This window comes from Syngnathoides biaculeatus, chromosome 22 (assembly GCF_019802595.1).
Source record: "Syngnathoides biaculeatus isolate LvHL_M chromosome 22, ASM1980259v1, whole genome shotgun sequence".
Lineage (NCBI taxonomy): Eukaryota > Metazoa > Chordata > Actinopteri > Syngnathiformes > Syngnathidae > Syngnathoides > Syngnathoides biaculeatus.
The window spans coordinates 17,978,713-17,995,259 of record NC_084661.1 but is presented as its reverse complement, the minus strand read 5'-3'; the positions used below and the strand labels follow the sequence as shown (position 1 = coordinate 17,995,259).

Genomic DNA, 16,547 nt, shown 5'->3' with positions numbered 1-16,547 from the left:
AGAAAGACAAATTTTTGTTTCTTCCGGTGAAGGAAGGAGAGTTTCCTCTTTCCTTGGACGGGTTCAGTTTTGATGTCGCGATGTTCTGCGGCGCTTCGACTATCGCGCAAAACGCTGTGAATTCAGTTCACAGCCGCATTTTGCACAAACTACTCTGCGCGAATTCCGGCGGGGACGTTTCCAATTTGGGAGCTTCCTGGAATTTTGTGTGCGATTTCCTGCCGATCGATCGTCATCCGGGCGATCGGGCGCCCTCGCGTTCCCGCGTGCGTGAAATCACGTCGGCTGTCGGTTCGCGTCCATGAATCACGTTTCGCCTCAGCCAATCGTATCTCATTTACTGAGAAGTCAGAAGGTTGCTTTGGAGGGGGGGGGGGGGGGGGGTTAAGTATGTCACAGTTATGGAGGACATAACTGGATGCCGTGAATCGTGAATAGCCTCCCCATCTGTCCGCATGACTGCGCGGTACACGGAGCTTTGTGGCGGCCGATCCGCTCGAGGGGGTTGTAGTCGGCGGTGGGGCGGGGGCGGGGGCGGGTTCTGTAAATAGCCCGGCCTGCGCTAAGAACCGGCGTGACCTCACCAACCCGACAAAAAAAAAAAAAAAAAACTCCGTCCGGGAGCCGCTTCCGAGTCCCAAACCTTCGAGTTCAAGCAAAGGTTATTGTGGGGAAAAAAATCGAGCAAGTCCAGTCCGGGCCCGACTGCGTTCGGGTTCGCCGAGTCGTAGTCGCGTCCCGTCGCAGATGGGCCAATTTGCATTCAGCGGTCTTTTGTCGGCTGGACCGAAACGATCACGTGGTGGGTGGAGCCGCGCGAGTCGCACGCGGTTCTGTTCGGAGAACGGCTCACCCGCGATGGGACCTTGCGATTTTCTAGGGATCTTGTCCGAGGGAAAATGTAAACGGTCGTGATATAAAGTCTTGCATTTGGATATTTGTCTTTTCACGTCCATGAATCTTATTCATTAATAATTATAACATTAACTGTAATTGGAGCAAATCTTCACTTCAATTTCTACAAGAAAAATAGTAATTAAGTAATAATAGTAAAAAAGAGAGACTTGTCAAGTTGAGTATATAATGGTTATCAGATTCGACCAAAAATTCTCATCTTTCATTCCTTTGAAAATATGCTCAAAAGGCTCATGGAATAAAGCATAAATATCGCTAACAATTAGCAATACGATGTTAGAAATGAGCAAATCCGGTACAAAAAATAAGCAATTTTGTGCTGCTTTCATTTTTATGTATTTTTTGGGCACGAAACGAAAGTTGATCTTTTCCTGCGCGCCGGCGTTGCTTGTCGCTCGTGTCGCCGACGAATCTTAATCGCAATCATCATTAGCGCGTTTTTGAGCAAATAGACGAGCATCAATTCAATCATTTGCCTCCCTCCCGTCCCTCTCCTTTAGTTCTTGGACGGGGGGGTCGCCAAACAGACGGCGCGCCTCATTTGCATCCCATTTAAGCATGTGGCTGCGGGAGGGAGCCCTTATTAGATTCATCCCAGCTGCTTTTTTTTTGGGGGGGGGGGGGGGGGGCATCACGGACGGATGTACGCCGGCGGAGGGCGCAGCCGCATGAGCCGTTTATTAGCTCATCAAAAGTCACCCAAAATGTCACTGACAACCATTTTTACTTTTGCGCTCTATCAACCGATACACAAACAGATTTGTTTAGCGTCATGCCTTCGGGTTGGGGGGGGGGGGTGTACGTCTTCCGAGCAGGTTTTAATTAATTAGCCGCTAAGCCGGAACACATGGACCGGCGTGCGCAAACCCCATTAAACACGCAAACCCCAGCAGCCAAATGCCATTTGCGATGAGCTTCTTCCCCCCCCCACGCCCCCCATCACTGACAAGAAGCCGCTTAGCATGTTAGCTCTGCTAATGAGACATTTGGGTAAAAACAGCCAAACAAGCCTGATGAGATGAAAATGAAATGCTTTTAAGTGCAGTTTGGAAGATGGAAAATGATATTTCTACGTGATATTCACTGCATCTTTTGCAGTGAACCACAATTTGCATTTGTTTTGGTTTGGTTTGTTAAAAAAAGCTGAAAAGTAAAATGAATTTCGCTCAGGCTTTGCAGCGGGCCCGGGCAAACCACAAAATGCAATTAAGTCAAGTTTTGTTGGAATGAACTTTGCCCCCCACCCTACCCGGGGGTCTTACCATAAAAAACGGGGTGAACAACTGAGCCTTTGGTACTCTCGTGGGGGGGGGGGGGGGGGGGGGGGCATCTTTCCTTGGGGGAGGGGGCAGTACAACGTGAAGAAATATCCCAGATGTCAGTCTGCATGAACTCCTTCCCCTTTACGCACTTCCTTTACACAATATCCCCCCCCCCCCACACTCCCCTCCAATCCTTATTTGCTAGCCCGAGAATGCGCCGGCCGGCTTTACTTCTCGCCCGCTGACAAACACAATTTTTGGATGGCCGCTCGCTTCCTCTCGAGCCAATGAAGCTCTTGGCGAGGACGGCGAGGACTTCGGGTCTGCCGTTTGACCTCAGTGTGGTGTCACCCCCCCCCCCCCAACCCCAACCACGCCGACAAACCAATAGTTTTGTCCCCCCTCCCCCTCATATTTAGCTATTTTTGGCTATATATTCCAAATATGTTTCAAATATTTTTGTACGTCAAAATGATACTTTAGTATCTTTCCAAATGTTTTAGTATTTTGATGTTCGTTTCCTGGAATATATCTTGCTTTAATTTTTTGTAGCTTTTTAGCTGGAATATATTGTGTTCTTTAATATTTGTGTATATTCATATTTTCAATATTTATTTTATATATTTTTGTATTTGCGTTGAATATGTTGCTATTTTCCACCTCCGTCTTTTATGTTACTTTTTTTTTTTTCACACAAAAAATCTCTCTCTCTCTGTGTAATATGACAATACTATGATTTATTTATTTTTCCTGAATTTAATTGTGTAATTTTAGATCCATCCAGCTGCCCATTTTCTGTAGCGCTTCTCCCCATCCCAGCTATCTTTGGGGTGAGAGTCGGGGTACACCCCGAATCGGCCGACGGCAGGGGCAGGTCGGAACAAACGAGTTTTCCCTTAACTAGCAATGCGTATTTTTTGGGAGGCAAGCCCGGATTCGAACCCAGGTCCTCACAACTGTGAGGCAGACGCTCTAACCTTTCAATATCACAAGCCCGATTGCGTTTACTTCCTGGTTCTCCACCAATCACCACAGACCCGGTACGTTACGGTGCCTTCAGGGACACTCGGCGACGCGGAAACGCCGGACATTCACCGAGTAACACCACAGTCTGTCCCAAAATGTTTTTTTTTTTTTTCCCACACGACTACTACATTTTGTGAGGTTTTCGCTGCGCTCGAAGAAACCGTACGACGTTGACGAAAGTCGAGCAGTAAAAATGTTTCGCTCGCAAGTGACAGGAAGTGGCTAATTTCCTGAACTCGATTCCCCGTTCGGTCAACACGGAACGCCGCCGTCTGAGAGCGGCGAGAATCGTGCGCGTAACGCGTGCCCGATTGTTGCCTCGGAGCTTTTTTTTTAACGTTTTGCAGGTGGAGGGCAGGAAATGAAAAGTTTTGCCGGGAAGCGTTTATTTGTTGGACGTCAATTTGGGAGGACGGAGGCCGGCCGAGCCACCGTATTGCCGCCGTGTCGCTTTCTCCGGCCTCGGTGTGGAAAGTCGTGACCCCGAGCTCGGGGGGGTCGCCCCGCCGCCTCCTCTCGGCTGACCTCAGTTGACCTCCGGCGCCGCTTTGCAAGGCTTTTTTTTTTTTTTTTTCGTTGTTGAAGTATTTCTGTATTTTGAGGTATTTCTTTCCATTTTCAAAATATTACAAAACTAAAAAAATAAATATTATTAAAATTCCTTAATTATAATCACTCAAATCTCTCCCCAAAAATTACAACTTAATGTGATTTTTTTATTTTTGTAGTTTGTGTATTGTTTGTATATATGTATATATATATATATATATATATATATATATCGGTGCATTTGTTTTTTTATTTTAAAATATGTATATAGTAGCTTATTTGTAATAGTTTTGAACTGAGTAAAATCTTAGTATTTTTCTTCAATCTTTTAGAACCTATTTTGTATTTTTCCACAACATTTGTATACTTTTTAAAAACTGTGAATGTAAAAGATTGTATTTTGTTTCTTTTTTCTTTTTAATGTTATTGTTCCCCTGTGATGGGAGAATTTCATCTTTTTGTATTTTTGAAAAACTTTTGTTTGTCTTAATCTCAATTTGGATGTGTGTATGTATTTATCATTTGTAGTATTTGAGGTAACGAAGGTGGCGGGAATTGCGAAATGTCGCTTGAGGCATGGAATCATCAATCGACTTTTTGACGACGTCCGCTCAAGTTAACCGACGGGTTCCGCCCGATTCATTTAAGAGTTTTTTTTCGAAGGATTTAAAAAGAGAAAATAATGAAGCTAGCCGGCGTATCGCCGGCGAGGGAGTCTGAAAAGCGGCCAGCTGGAGAGCAAATCGAGAATCGGCCGCGGCATCGTTTTGCCAAGTTAGCCGGGAAATTGTCGTCGCTTTTGAGGTAACGCACGCGTTTTTAGTGTCACGGCGGCTGCTGGCTGGATGGGAGCCAAAGAAAAAGTCGTGGGGGTGTCGCCAGAAGGAAGGAAAGCGCTTTCCTTGCAGTCCAATTCAAATTGTGCGAAGATACAAAAACAACGAGGCTCGTTCATCCCAAAATATTAGCCGCTGTAACATTTTGAACTAGTACCCAAATCGAAGATGAAGTTCAGCCCAAGTGGACCGTAAGGCGGAACCTCGACTTTCTCGCGGAGATTGAGCTGTACGAAAACCGAAGTTCAGCTGTACTGTACGTCACATTTCGCACGGTTTGAATAATCAATTCAGTGATTCTTTTGTGTGCCACTAGAGGGAGCCAGCGCACTTGAAATGTGAAAAGACGCGGTTGGAAGTACAAACCGTACAATATGTAAAAACAACTTCCCGAGCGGAGTCGTCAGAACTTATTTCACGACGTGTGTTGTATCGTCCTACCCAACCCGGAGCAATTTAATGTGCGAAGAGGAATCGCACTATTAAGCCCCTTTAATGAAACAGTCGGGATGGACTCTCATATCTCCTTTTTTAAAAAAAAAAAAACTCATCTAAATGGAAAACGCATTGTCTTCATTATTTGCAACAGTTGAATGAAGGCGGTTGCCATGGTTGCGGCCATCGGAGGCTGAAGTCTGGCCGGTCTGAGGCCGGGGCGGGGGGGGGGGGGGGCAAAGCCTCTCCCGACGGCTCAGTCGAGAGGCGATGCGGCGCTTGTACCTCGACGCCGGCCATCGATAACGGTCAGACAAATTCGGCGTTTGGCTAACGTCACCGAAAGGCGATTTGACGACGATCGTAAGGCTGCCCCCTCGTACGCTTCGTTTCGAACCTCGACGTCAACGGAAATGCGATGCGATGATTGTGATCTTTGTGTGGTTCGACGCACAATTTCTGATATTTCTGATGACGAAACGATTGCAAATCACCGCGCTTTTTGTAGCTTTTTTTTCGGCCGCCGATCGCAACCTCTCTCGAGTTGTCAGTCGGAGTTGGCCGGCGCGGCTGCGCGATTTGGCGACCTCGGCTCGGTTTTTGCGGCGCAGGTCGCCGAGATGGGTCGTCGCCGCCGCCTCTCGAGCGCTACACAAGCTCATTCATTACAATTCCAGGAAAAGGTTGCGCACGTGCGGCTTTCGGCGCTCGGCCGTCGACGCCGCAAATGAGATTAGCAACACGACGGGCGCCCGATCGCCGTTTTGTCGGGTCGCGATGCAGTCGTCGTCGCCTTCCGGACGACAGGCTGAAATACTCGTGACTCGTCTTCAGTTAACTTTGCTCTTCACATAACAGCTGGGATTTATTCCCGTGGTGGATTCATTTGAAAATATGTATCATCTTTGGGGCAGAAAATGTCACTCTTTTGTATTACTTTGTCCCTTTGTATTTGTTTAACTTCACAGTCGAGAGAAAATGGGCCGATTTTCGAGCGCTGTTGTGTGTGAATGTTTTCAAAAGGGGCCAAACTAAATTTGAAAAGGGCCCAATAATCGCACGATATGGTCGCAACGTACGCTCATGTGCCGCCATACGATTTTGAATCCGAATGGTGTGCTGCCGAAATGTTCATTTTCAGTGCATGCTTGAGTACAAAATTGTCCTCTGCCTCCCTCTGACTGCTCCACCACGTCCCATTTTGTCATTTGCGGCATATCCTGTGCATCTCTATATTCAGTGAAATGCATATTTCTGCCATCTGGCTGCAAAAAAGCCCACAAGTGGCGTATTTGTGCGCGCTGAAGGGCTTCGTATTGCTTCATTTGACAGCATAAATTGTACACGCCTTCTGCAGCAAGCCCCCCCATACTTGCATACAGTATTTATTTGATGCTATTTATAGCGCGCTGTACAATTACATAAAATGAAACGTACTCTTCTGCAAATGTTGGGCTGCTTTCGCGCTCGCGGTTGACAGATTTCCTTTTGAAATCAAACATTTTGTTTTGATCGAAGATACTTTTGAAACCTGCAAAAAAAAAAATTTGGAGATGCAGGTATTAATTTTTGTACACTCGGGGATCACCGTCCTCACATTCCACACTGTAGTATTTGTGACTTTGAATGTGTGTGTGTGTGTCTTTAACGGGCGGGCGGGGCCTGACCCGGTGCATGACGCGGACCGATGAGAGTTTAGCTGGCTGTCGTTAGCTCAAATTAGCCACTTTGGGCGTCGTGCTGCTGCCGGCTGTGGCCACTCGGGGGCGATATAGTAAGATAGACGGACGGACGGATTTGTGTACATGGACCTTCGTCCGGTAGATAAAGAATATATGACTCTGTGTGCGATTATATTGAATGTGTAAATGCATTGACGCACCATTAACGTTGAAATACGACCTCTAATTGGTTCGTCTCGACCTCGACTCCGCCCCACCTTTTGTCAGACGTTCACTGCCATTGACGGCCATAGACGTCAAATATTTGTGTTAACTGGGAAGGCTGGCGGAGACCCACGTGGCCCACTTGGGAGGGGGCGGGGGGGTCAAAGGCCTCCTGAGTTGCATGTGTCGTCATTGACCAGTTAGGAGCGGCGCATCAAACAAGTGCCGCCCGGGGGCTGCCCTCCCCCCTTTGCAGCAAAATAAAAATATCATTACAAATGAAATAGAATCAAATAAAATCAAATAATTGGAAAGGAATAAACCGATTAAATAAATAATTACAGTACAATCAAAAAATGAATATAAAGAAAATAAAATATTAGCAATTATCGTCAGAAAAAAAAATGCAGTTAGAAAATTCCAAAAAACAGAACATACAATTTACATTTGACACATGAATAAAATCAGATAAAACATAAACACTAAGTATAAAAAAAAATCTGTAGGCAAATGTAGTCCACATTCTGCCAACTGAAATATCCCCCCCTGCACCCCCCCAATTAAAAAATAAAATGCCGATTTGATTATTGAGATCTGAAGTCCGAGCAGATTGTGCTGAGGTATATTTGGGGGGTGCAGGTTGAAGAATCTTTTTTTTTTCTGCGCTGACTCCTGCGTTTCTGACGCACACCCCCCCCCACGCACGCCCCCGTGACCCCCCCCCCCACTCCTCCTCCCCAGCAGGGGGATTTGACCCTCTCCTCTCGCCCATTTTGCTATTAGTGTGAGGGCTGGAAGCAAATTAAAAGAGTAGCTGTTTGCAGTAGGTGGGGGGGGGGGCTGAGGGCGAAGCAGGATGGACCCCCCCCCCCCCGTCCCCCCCATGCAAGATGATGGCGTGCTGGCGCTGGTGGTGGGAGGGGCTATGTGAAGCGTTACACTTGGCTGGAGAGAACTTATTGCTTTGGCCCCTCTTGTTTTCCTTGCCTAGTATTCGTGGCGGTGGGGGGGGGGCGGCACACCCCCCCCCCCACCGCTGCTGCGCTCCCTTCACTTTTGCAATCACGCTGCAGATGTGCGTGATGGCTGAACAATCTCTTGTGTGCGCGTGGGGCTCCCACAGGAATTTCGGGAGGGTTTGCTTATGTGAGCGACGGGGTGGGGTCGCGGGGTGGGGGGGGCAATTGGGGGGGGGGGGCGTGAAGATCAGTGAAGTGTGTGCGTGCCCTCGCTCACATTTTGCCACCGCACACGGAACCACATTCAAGAAGAGAAATCCATTCCCAGGCCCGTTAAGGAGCCGGGCGCATACGTCGTGGGGTGTGGGGGGGGGGGGGGGCAGACTCCGTGCCAGCTCTGGATGGAGCCTGCTGGGGGTGGTGGTGGTGGGGGGGGGGGATTAGGGCACATTTTGTGAGGCAACAATGGAAGTCATCCACATTTCCATCGTCCTTTTGCCGCTTCTGCTGCACGGAACAAACGCACCCTTGTCCCTCCGCCGGGCACCTGGACTGAGGACGAGCTACCCCCCCCCCCACAACCGCCCCCACCCCACCCCCCACCGTAAGTGTCCTGTCTAAACGACCCCCACCCCCGCACACTTGCGCTGGGCTTCCTGAAACGTCAGCACAATGGCCGCCTAATTAAAGGGCAGCTTTGGGGTTGTTGAGGCTTTTTCGATGGCTCGAAAGCACAAATCGGCCTTTGGAAATGTTGAAAATCCATTTTTCTAGTATCCAATTTGACGGAATTGGTTGGACAATTTCAATGTATCAACTATCAATACAGTATTCTTGCATCTATCCCCTGTATATACCATTTTTTTTTTGCAGTTGTGATGGTTTTTATTCGACCACAAACAAATTCCTGCACAAGATATTCAGTAGACTGCAATGATATTAATCTTTCTTTGCGCAGGATGCCTCTTGGGTATCATCATATTGTCTGTGTTGTGCTGCGCCACCGTTTGCGTTCAACTCTCTGTTGTGCAAATGTTAATACCTCTGCTCTGCCCATGCTATCCGTTAGCCTGCCTATGGCGTTTCAAATTGTGCGTTAGCATGAGGCCCTCAGAAGGCAAAATTGTGTTGTCGATATTTTTTGCAATTAGTTTGGACGTGGGAGCGACTCGAGTTGACCGCCGTCGATCACCGGCGGAAAAAAAAAATCAGCCCGACGACAATTTTTTTTTTTTTTCCCAAAAAGATCGGAAGTCGGGTCAGCGCGTTAGCGTGGTCTGACCTTTCCGTCTCGCTTGCCTAAACGTTGGCGGAGGGAAAAAGACACAATTAAAGGCGAGTGGACTTCGGGGAAAAAGCGAGATCTCAGAATCGAAGCTCATTAAAAGGACAGCGAGGAAATCCTTCCTTCTTTGCTCCCTCCCTTCCTTCCTTCCTTCTTTCCTCCCTTCCTTCCTTCCTTCTTTCCTCCCTTTCTTCCTTCTTCGCTCGTTTCCTCCTTCCTTCCTTGATTCTCCCTCCCTCCCTTCCTCCTTCCTTCCTTCCTTCCTTCTTCCTTGATTCCTCCCTCCCTTCTTCCCTCCCTACTCCTTCCTTCTTCCTCCTCCCTTGATCTTCCTCCCTTCCTCCTTCCTTCATTCCTTCCTTCCTCCTTTCCTCCCTTGATTCCTCCCTTCTTTCCTTCCTTCCTTCTTTCCCCCCCCTGATTCCTCCCTTCCTTCCTTGATTCCTCCCTCCCTTCTCTTCCTTCCCTCCCTACCTCCTTCCTTCCTTCCTCCATCCCTTGATTCTTCCCTCCCTCCCTTCCTCCTTCCTTCCTTCCTTCCTTCCTTCCTTGATTCCTCCCCTTCCCTTCTTCCCTCCCTACCTCCTTCCTTCCTTCCTCCTCCCTCCCTTGATTCTTCCCTCCCTCGCTTCCTCCTTCCTTCCTTCCTTCTTTCCTCCCTCCCTAACTAAGTGGGGTACATGTGTACGTTTTTGCATCTTTTCATTTTTTCCCCATATGAATTTCTTTTTTCGAAAATGTATTTTTCAATTTTCCGTCAAATATGTCTGTGTTTTTCTGTAATATTCCATTATTTTTTTCTTGTATTTTCTCAAATCCCGACCTGGCCTGTGTGCCCCCAACGTGGCTTTCCACCCACATCGCAAAAACATGGACGGCAGTTTAATTGATGACTAAATTGAGTGTTAATGATTGGTTGTTTATTTGTGCCCCGCCTCCTGCCCGAAGCTAGCCGGGCTAGTTGCTAACACGCCCGCGACCCTTGCGAGGATAAGCGGCCCAGAAAATTGTTGTTAATTTCAACGGCGTGTGTACATTTAAGGGGGGAAGCGTTTATTGGGGGAGGCATTAATTGGAGTGGGAGGTGCTCAATTCAAACAACTGCACGTGGAAGCAAAGTGGAGGGGCCGGAAGATGGTGTGTGTGTGTGGGGGGGGGGGGGGTCGAGGTTTTGTGGCGCTCCGTTCACAGGCTCAAAGCCGGGCCTCTCCGACTTCATGGCCGGCATCAGCGCCCCCTGCTGGCTGAATTGCACAATTGTCCGGAGAAAAATGGACAGAAACGTTTTTCAAAGGATTTCCATCAGAAACTGTATTTTGATCCTTCATAGCGAAGATTAGAATTGATGATTATCTGCTGTCCTATCTTGCAAACAGCAAGTAACAGCAGGAGCCCTATGTATTATGAATAATAATACACTAGTTATTGAACAAAAAAATTGAATTGAAACTCCAGTCTAAAAACATACAATATAATTCAATTGCAGTTAAATGATCGAATTGCAATTTTGTGTCATACATGTTCCCATGTTTTTTTTCTTTAATTTTGTATCAAAATTTTCAATGACTGCAAAGCAACGAGGGAGCTGACAAAACAAGCATCAAAACGACACAAGCGGACGGAGCTGAAATTTCGGGGGACGCCGGGCTCGTGTCAGCTCTGAAGCTCCTTCGGCGTCTACCCGGGACAGCTGGCGCTAATTGTGGCATATACTTCTTACTGCGGTAGCCAAGGTTGTAAAACGCAAGTAGTAAAGCGCGAGTACTGCCGCTCTACCGGTTGAGGCGTCCAAATTGTTTTCCAAAAACGATTAGCGGTGCCCCGCCGTAGCGAAGAGGGGTTCTCGTCAGCTACCGAATGGAAATCCGGCTTTGGGTTTCAGTTTGATGGCCGGCAGCTAGAGCGCGAGGAGGCCGACGAGGGACAGGCGACATGAACTCCGTTCCGTCCATGGACCGACACATCCAGCAGACCAATGACCGGCTGCAGTGCATCAAACAGGTGAGACGCAAAAACGGGAGTGGAAAATATGAACACGTTTCCAAGTCATAGTTGCCCATGCATCGATTTGTTTTTGGACTTTTTATTGCGCTGTTCCCCTCACACACGTTCAAAACAAACGTTTGACAAGTTGCGCCTAACGCACGCTTTTGTCGCAAAGTTACAATGGCAACCGAAGCTTTGCCGCCGCCCTCTGGTGGCTGAATATCTGAATTACAGACGACCCGGGCGATGCTAATTGAGCTCGGACCAGCTAGCGCCTCAACGGCCAAATCGCGCGAATTAACCCCGTTGAGGCGAAGGTTGAAACGAACGCCTTGTTAGCCTCTTTTGCCAATTAGCTCGATCTGCCGCGGGTGTTAAATGATTTAGCGCGTGGGATCGTCGCACAACAATTGGGGTTGTGTTGTTTTTTTTTGTGGGCGGAGGGGGGGGGGGGGCATAACAAATGGCGCTTATACTCTGCCGATTAGATCATCTCCGCCCGTCTATTCTCCTTCCTCGCGGACAAAGATGAGCATCAAGGGAGATGGCGACAATTAGCTCGCTATGGTTTGCCCCCCCCCCTCCCCCCTCCCCCTTTGTGCCGTTCAAATAATTAAGGAAGGACCGGCAGGCAGTCCAGCTGTTGTCTTTCAGTCCCAGTTTTTGGAATGTAAATCAATCCCGGCTGGTTGCGTGAGGTGACGCGGCGGCCTAAATGGCGACAAAAGAAAAACCTGCAATTGATTTTGTTGCGGCGATGAAGAATCAGCGTCCGACTGGATGACAAAGTGAAGGAAATTGGAAGGTGTCAGCCCGATTGAATCTCGCGCTCCCGAGCGAAATCATTACGCCGCTAATTTCTTCGTGCTGCCGAATTACGCTAATTTGATTTTTAAACACCACTTTGGGTCATTCCAGTGGCGGAACAGCAGCAGCAGCAGCCGCGGCGCCGCTTTGGGGAAATTTACTCGCATTCGTACAAAATAATATTTTAGTGGGTTTTGCTCTGTAATTATTTGTATGCGGTATAAATTCCATTTCTGGTTCCAGGATTATCATCCCACAGCGTCCAAATTAATCTCCCACAAAAAAAAAAAGAGGCTAACAAACAAATTTGTTAATTGTATTTTGTAATTATTTTTATTCTAGTTTAATGTAATCGTTTTCAGTTAATTATACGAAACTTGGAATTCTAATTAATTTAATTTTCGGTCAATTGAAAAGACTAACATTTATTGTTTTAATATTATATTCCAATTATTTTATCTTTTATTTCAATAATCCTCAAGTGAAAAAATATTTTCTTGTTTAGTCTTACTTTATTATGTAAGTATATTATATAGTGTATGTTATTATATAGTATTATGTATGTATGTATTACTATGTATTTATTATGTACTACTTTCATTGGCTCCTTTCGAATGATTTCAAATGAAATGAATGAACTTCAATTTCTCTTTATTGAAAACCGGTGCACGCACGTAAATTGTCCACGCGGAAACGAACTTTGGGATTTCATTTGCTCATATGCATTTTGTTAATTTTTTTTTTATTACCCCCCCCCCCCCCCCCCCCCATGCAGCACTTACAGAATCCGGCCAATTTCCAAACGGCGGCGACCGAGCTGTTGGACTGGTGCGGCGACCCCCGAGCCTTCCAGCGTCCCTTCGAGCAAAGCCTGATGGGATGTCTGACGGTAAGCCCCCCCCCCCCCCCCAAAAAAAAAAAAGAGTGCATGCGACTTCCCGTCTGAGCGCCACGTAAAGTCCTCAAAGCACAAAGCGACGAGCGGCCCGTCGCAAAAGACGTCGACTTTGAAAGGTTGCCGACAAGCTTTGAAATCTCAGCCTGGCGAAATCCGCGCGAGGAAGCGAGTTTCGGACCAGCGGCGCCGGAACCGCCGGCCGATTTGCGTACTCGGGCGTCGTCCGTTGGCGAGAATGGCTTGGAAAAAGTACGTGGGGGCCACGCGGGAGGCCTCGAGAAGGTCTTTGCGATGCCTCCCTTCAAACTGCTGGCTGGAAAAAATTTCAGCATGGCCCAAAAAAAAAAAAGTTCTATCATTTCATTTCATTTCTTTATAATGCCAAGTCGGGCTGGAGCCACTGAACATATTTTGTCGATTTAATGAGTAAAGTCTTGAATGAAGTCAAGTCGTCGTCGTGGATCTGTTTCAGCACAGCTCTGCCACGATAATGCGATCTCATGTCTCCGAATTTGAGCAAATATTCTCACATTTCTGCAGAAATCCAAACATTTTCCAACCTTCGGTCACTTTGATCGACATTTTCCGACTGACCTGTGAGACCGAAAGCAGGAACTTGTTTTCTGCACTTGTCAATTTCAAATCCGCGTTCGTTTGGCTTACGTATTTACATTTGTTTTGATGATCATAAAGAAATATGCCCAAATGTAAGAAGTTGAGAAGCGGGCCGATACTTTTTTCACGGCATCCTAAATGTTCGAAGGCGGGTGTCGAACATGCAGCCCGCGGGGGTGGGTTTAGGACACGTTAAGTGCAATGACCCTCCCCCACACACAAAATGGAGCTGCTTTTGCTCATTTTGCCCACTAGAGGTCGCAGTGACAATCATTTCAATGAGCACGTAGCATTTCAACAACATTCTGCGTGTGTCCGGAAGGCAGCGTTTGAATAAAATGCCGATGTTGCACTTTCTGAAGCGATACCGAGCGGTTCTCGGCCAAACTACGGAGTCGCTCTCGCGCGCGGTTGTGAGTGGATGTGGCAACACTGAGGCGGGACTGAGCGGCGTCGGCCCGCCTTTCTTTTCCCGTGTTCAGGTGGTGAGCCGCGTGGCGGCGCAACAGGGCTTCGACCTGGACCTCGGCTACCGCCTGCTGGCCGTGTGCGCCGCCAACCGCGACAAGTTCACGCCGAAGTCGGCAGGTAAGAACGCCGGGTTTTTTTTTTTTTTTGGTTTTGTTTTTGTTTTATCCGCCCCCTCGGCCGCCGTTTCCGAGAGCCGCCGCCGCCGCCGGCGTCCGTCTTCATCTTCCCCCGTCACGCTGACCGTGACCTTAAAAAAAAAAAAAGCAGAAGAAGAAGAAGAAGAAGAAGTGAGCGCATCATCATCGTAGGTGAAGCAATTTGTCATTTCCGCCCATGTCAGCGTCGTATATTGCGTGAATTTTGCCTTTTTTGCTGTCGAACACATCCCAGGAGGAGGTTAAAGGAGGCCTCGAATCACACCCAACTGAACTTTGGCAGCCGGTTGTGCCCAAAAGCGCCGCTGCGACTCGCCGTCAACTCGAACCTCCGGAGGCTTTTCCGCTTTTCGATAATTGATTCTCTGTCCTGAACAAACGGTTTTGCTTTGGTGCGCCGCGATCGCGGCCTCCCGAGTGTGACGACCACGAGGCCGGCTTGTTGCTTATTGGCAAATAATTGCATCAGCAGCGCTCACGAGTGTGTTTGTGTGAACGGGTGGGTGGCGGTCCGCAGAACACGGTGGACGAGCGCTGGGGGTTCAAAAACTGTGGAAGCCGGCCTCCCTCTTGAAAAGTTTGCCAGAGGTTAAGTTTTCCCACATTTCAGAGTTTCGCTCCTGCCGCATTTCGGGAGGCCCCCCCGCCGGCCCCGGGGGCCGGGACCAGTTCCCCTGACGTTCGGCCCGGGCCGTTGCCGAGCGACCGGAGTCGTACGACGGGGCCCCGGAACCTCGTTTGCCGCCGAGGACGGAAAAACGGACGGATGTGGGAGGGCATTTTTGTTGAAACGTTGAGCACAATAAACGAGCGATTCTATACCGAGGAAAAGATCAAGTGCCGACAGCTCAGTTGCGGATTCTGGGGCGGCGGGCGGGGGGGCCCCCCCGAGTCCGGTCCGGTCGGCTCCTGCAGGGGAGCGGAAAGGAAAAGCTGACAACAACTGGTGTGAGGATTTTGCAAATTGGGGGCTGCTTCAATGTTTTTGATTGCATTCGCTTGATTTCAGGGAAAAAAAGAAAAAAAAAAAAACCTTTTTTCATTAGGAGGTTTGTTGAAAAACTTTGAGGGTGATTGCATTTGAAAATTCCTTCCAAAAGAAAGAGCGGATTGTTTTTTAGCAATTTTTTCTTCAGCGCTTTCCCATCACGTTGCTTCCAGTTTCTGAGCAAGAAGCAGAGAAAACGAGCCTTTTGCGTCCGACCGGCTTTCAACGCGACGCCGTTTCTTGCGCTCGCTCGTAACGGACGCGACCAGACGAGGTTCGCCGCTTCCTCTTTGTCTTTAACTCAAAAGCTGTGCTGAGCTCAACATTCAAAGTGAGCATTTAATGTGCCCCCCCCCTTCCCGTTCCTTCCGGCGCTTTCTTTTCCTCGGAAGTTACAATAAAAATGTCGGGTTCGGTTTTAAACGGCCCGTCGCAATTCCGTCGAGTCGTCGCAATCGGCCGTAAAAAAAAACGACGCTCGCATCTTCCTTGGTCACGAAAAAGTCAGTTCGAGGCCGACTCGTGGAGATAAAACGTCCGCCCCGGCAAAATGGCGAGCTCCTTTTTCCTGCCGACGCGTGTTGTGCTTAAGCGTAATTGCTTTTTACTGCTCGCTTGACAAGACCAGCGATAGCTTGAATGGCTGCACTGGGGGGAAGGGAGGGAGACGCGGGGGAAGGGGGCGGAGACCCACAATGCACCGGGGCGGGCGGCGGAGAAGTGGGGGGGGGGTGGCCGCCGGTCGTGACCTCTTTGTGAGCAAGATTAGCCTGCGTTATTAATCCGTGATTACGTCAAAGTCCGGGGTCCGTCCCGGTTTACGCTCGCAAAAGACGTCTGTCGGTCCCCCCAAAGTGTAAAAGTGGCGGCGGTGGTGGGGGTAGGGGGGCTTAATGGCTATTTTTCCAGAATGGTACCCTCCCAATTGTTTGCGCCTCAACAGGCTCTTGGAATTCCCGGCTGGCTTCAGAAGAGGGGGGTGGCGGACAAAAGGGGGCGGGTAAACAAGCTTTTCAGCGAGGTCATTGGTCGGTGCTTCTTGTTGTTTTTAATACCCGCACCACGAGTTGTCAGCTGCTTCCGGCCGAACCGGTCGGAACTGGACGCTGGCGAACAAATTAGCCCGCCTACTTCCCCGACTTGCCGGTGAGCGCAATGTTTGCAGGTCCTGCTTGATCAACCACAAAAACACGATGCGATTGTCAAGCAGGAAGCCGATCGGGTCGGCCCGGCCGCCGTGGCGACACTACAAGAACGCAAAGTATACAATCAACTCCCGTTTCTTGTCGAGAGAGTTTTGCCCCTCCTCCGCACATGAAAACGTTTTAAAACGCTAACAAATCAAAAGATACTTTTGAAAATATTCTTTAGCACGCTTTGTGATTCTCTCGCTATCAAGAAATCACTTCAAAGAAGACGCGAGGAAATTGTCACACCAAAGAGTTTACATTCGACATTTAAATACCAAAAATGT

General features: G+C 48.5%; 1 protein-coding gene across 2 annotated transcripts in view; it reads left to right on the top strand.

The window, feature by feature from the left end:
• Positions 1–16,547, top strand: part of LOC133495499 (zinc finger MIZ domain-containing protein 1-like) — a 70,725-nt gene that overhangs the window by 37,553 nt on the left and 16,625 nt on the right. For both annotated transcript variants that reach the window (XM_061810234.1, XM_061810235.1), the window contains 3 exons: positions 11,036–11,154; positions 12,722–12,835; positions 13,942–14,047. In XM_061810234.1, the coding sequence (XP_061666218.1) occupies positions 11,086–11,154; positions 12,722–12,835; positions 13,942–14,047 (289 nt within the window). In that variant the 5' untranslated portion in view covers positions 11,036–11,085. The remainder of the gene's footprint in view (positions 1–11,035; positions 11,155–12,721; positions 12,836–13,941; positions 14,048–16,547) is intronic.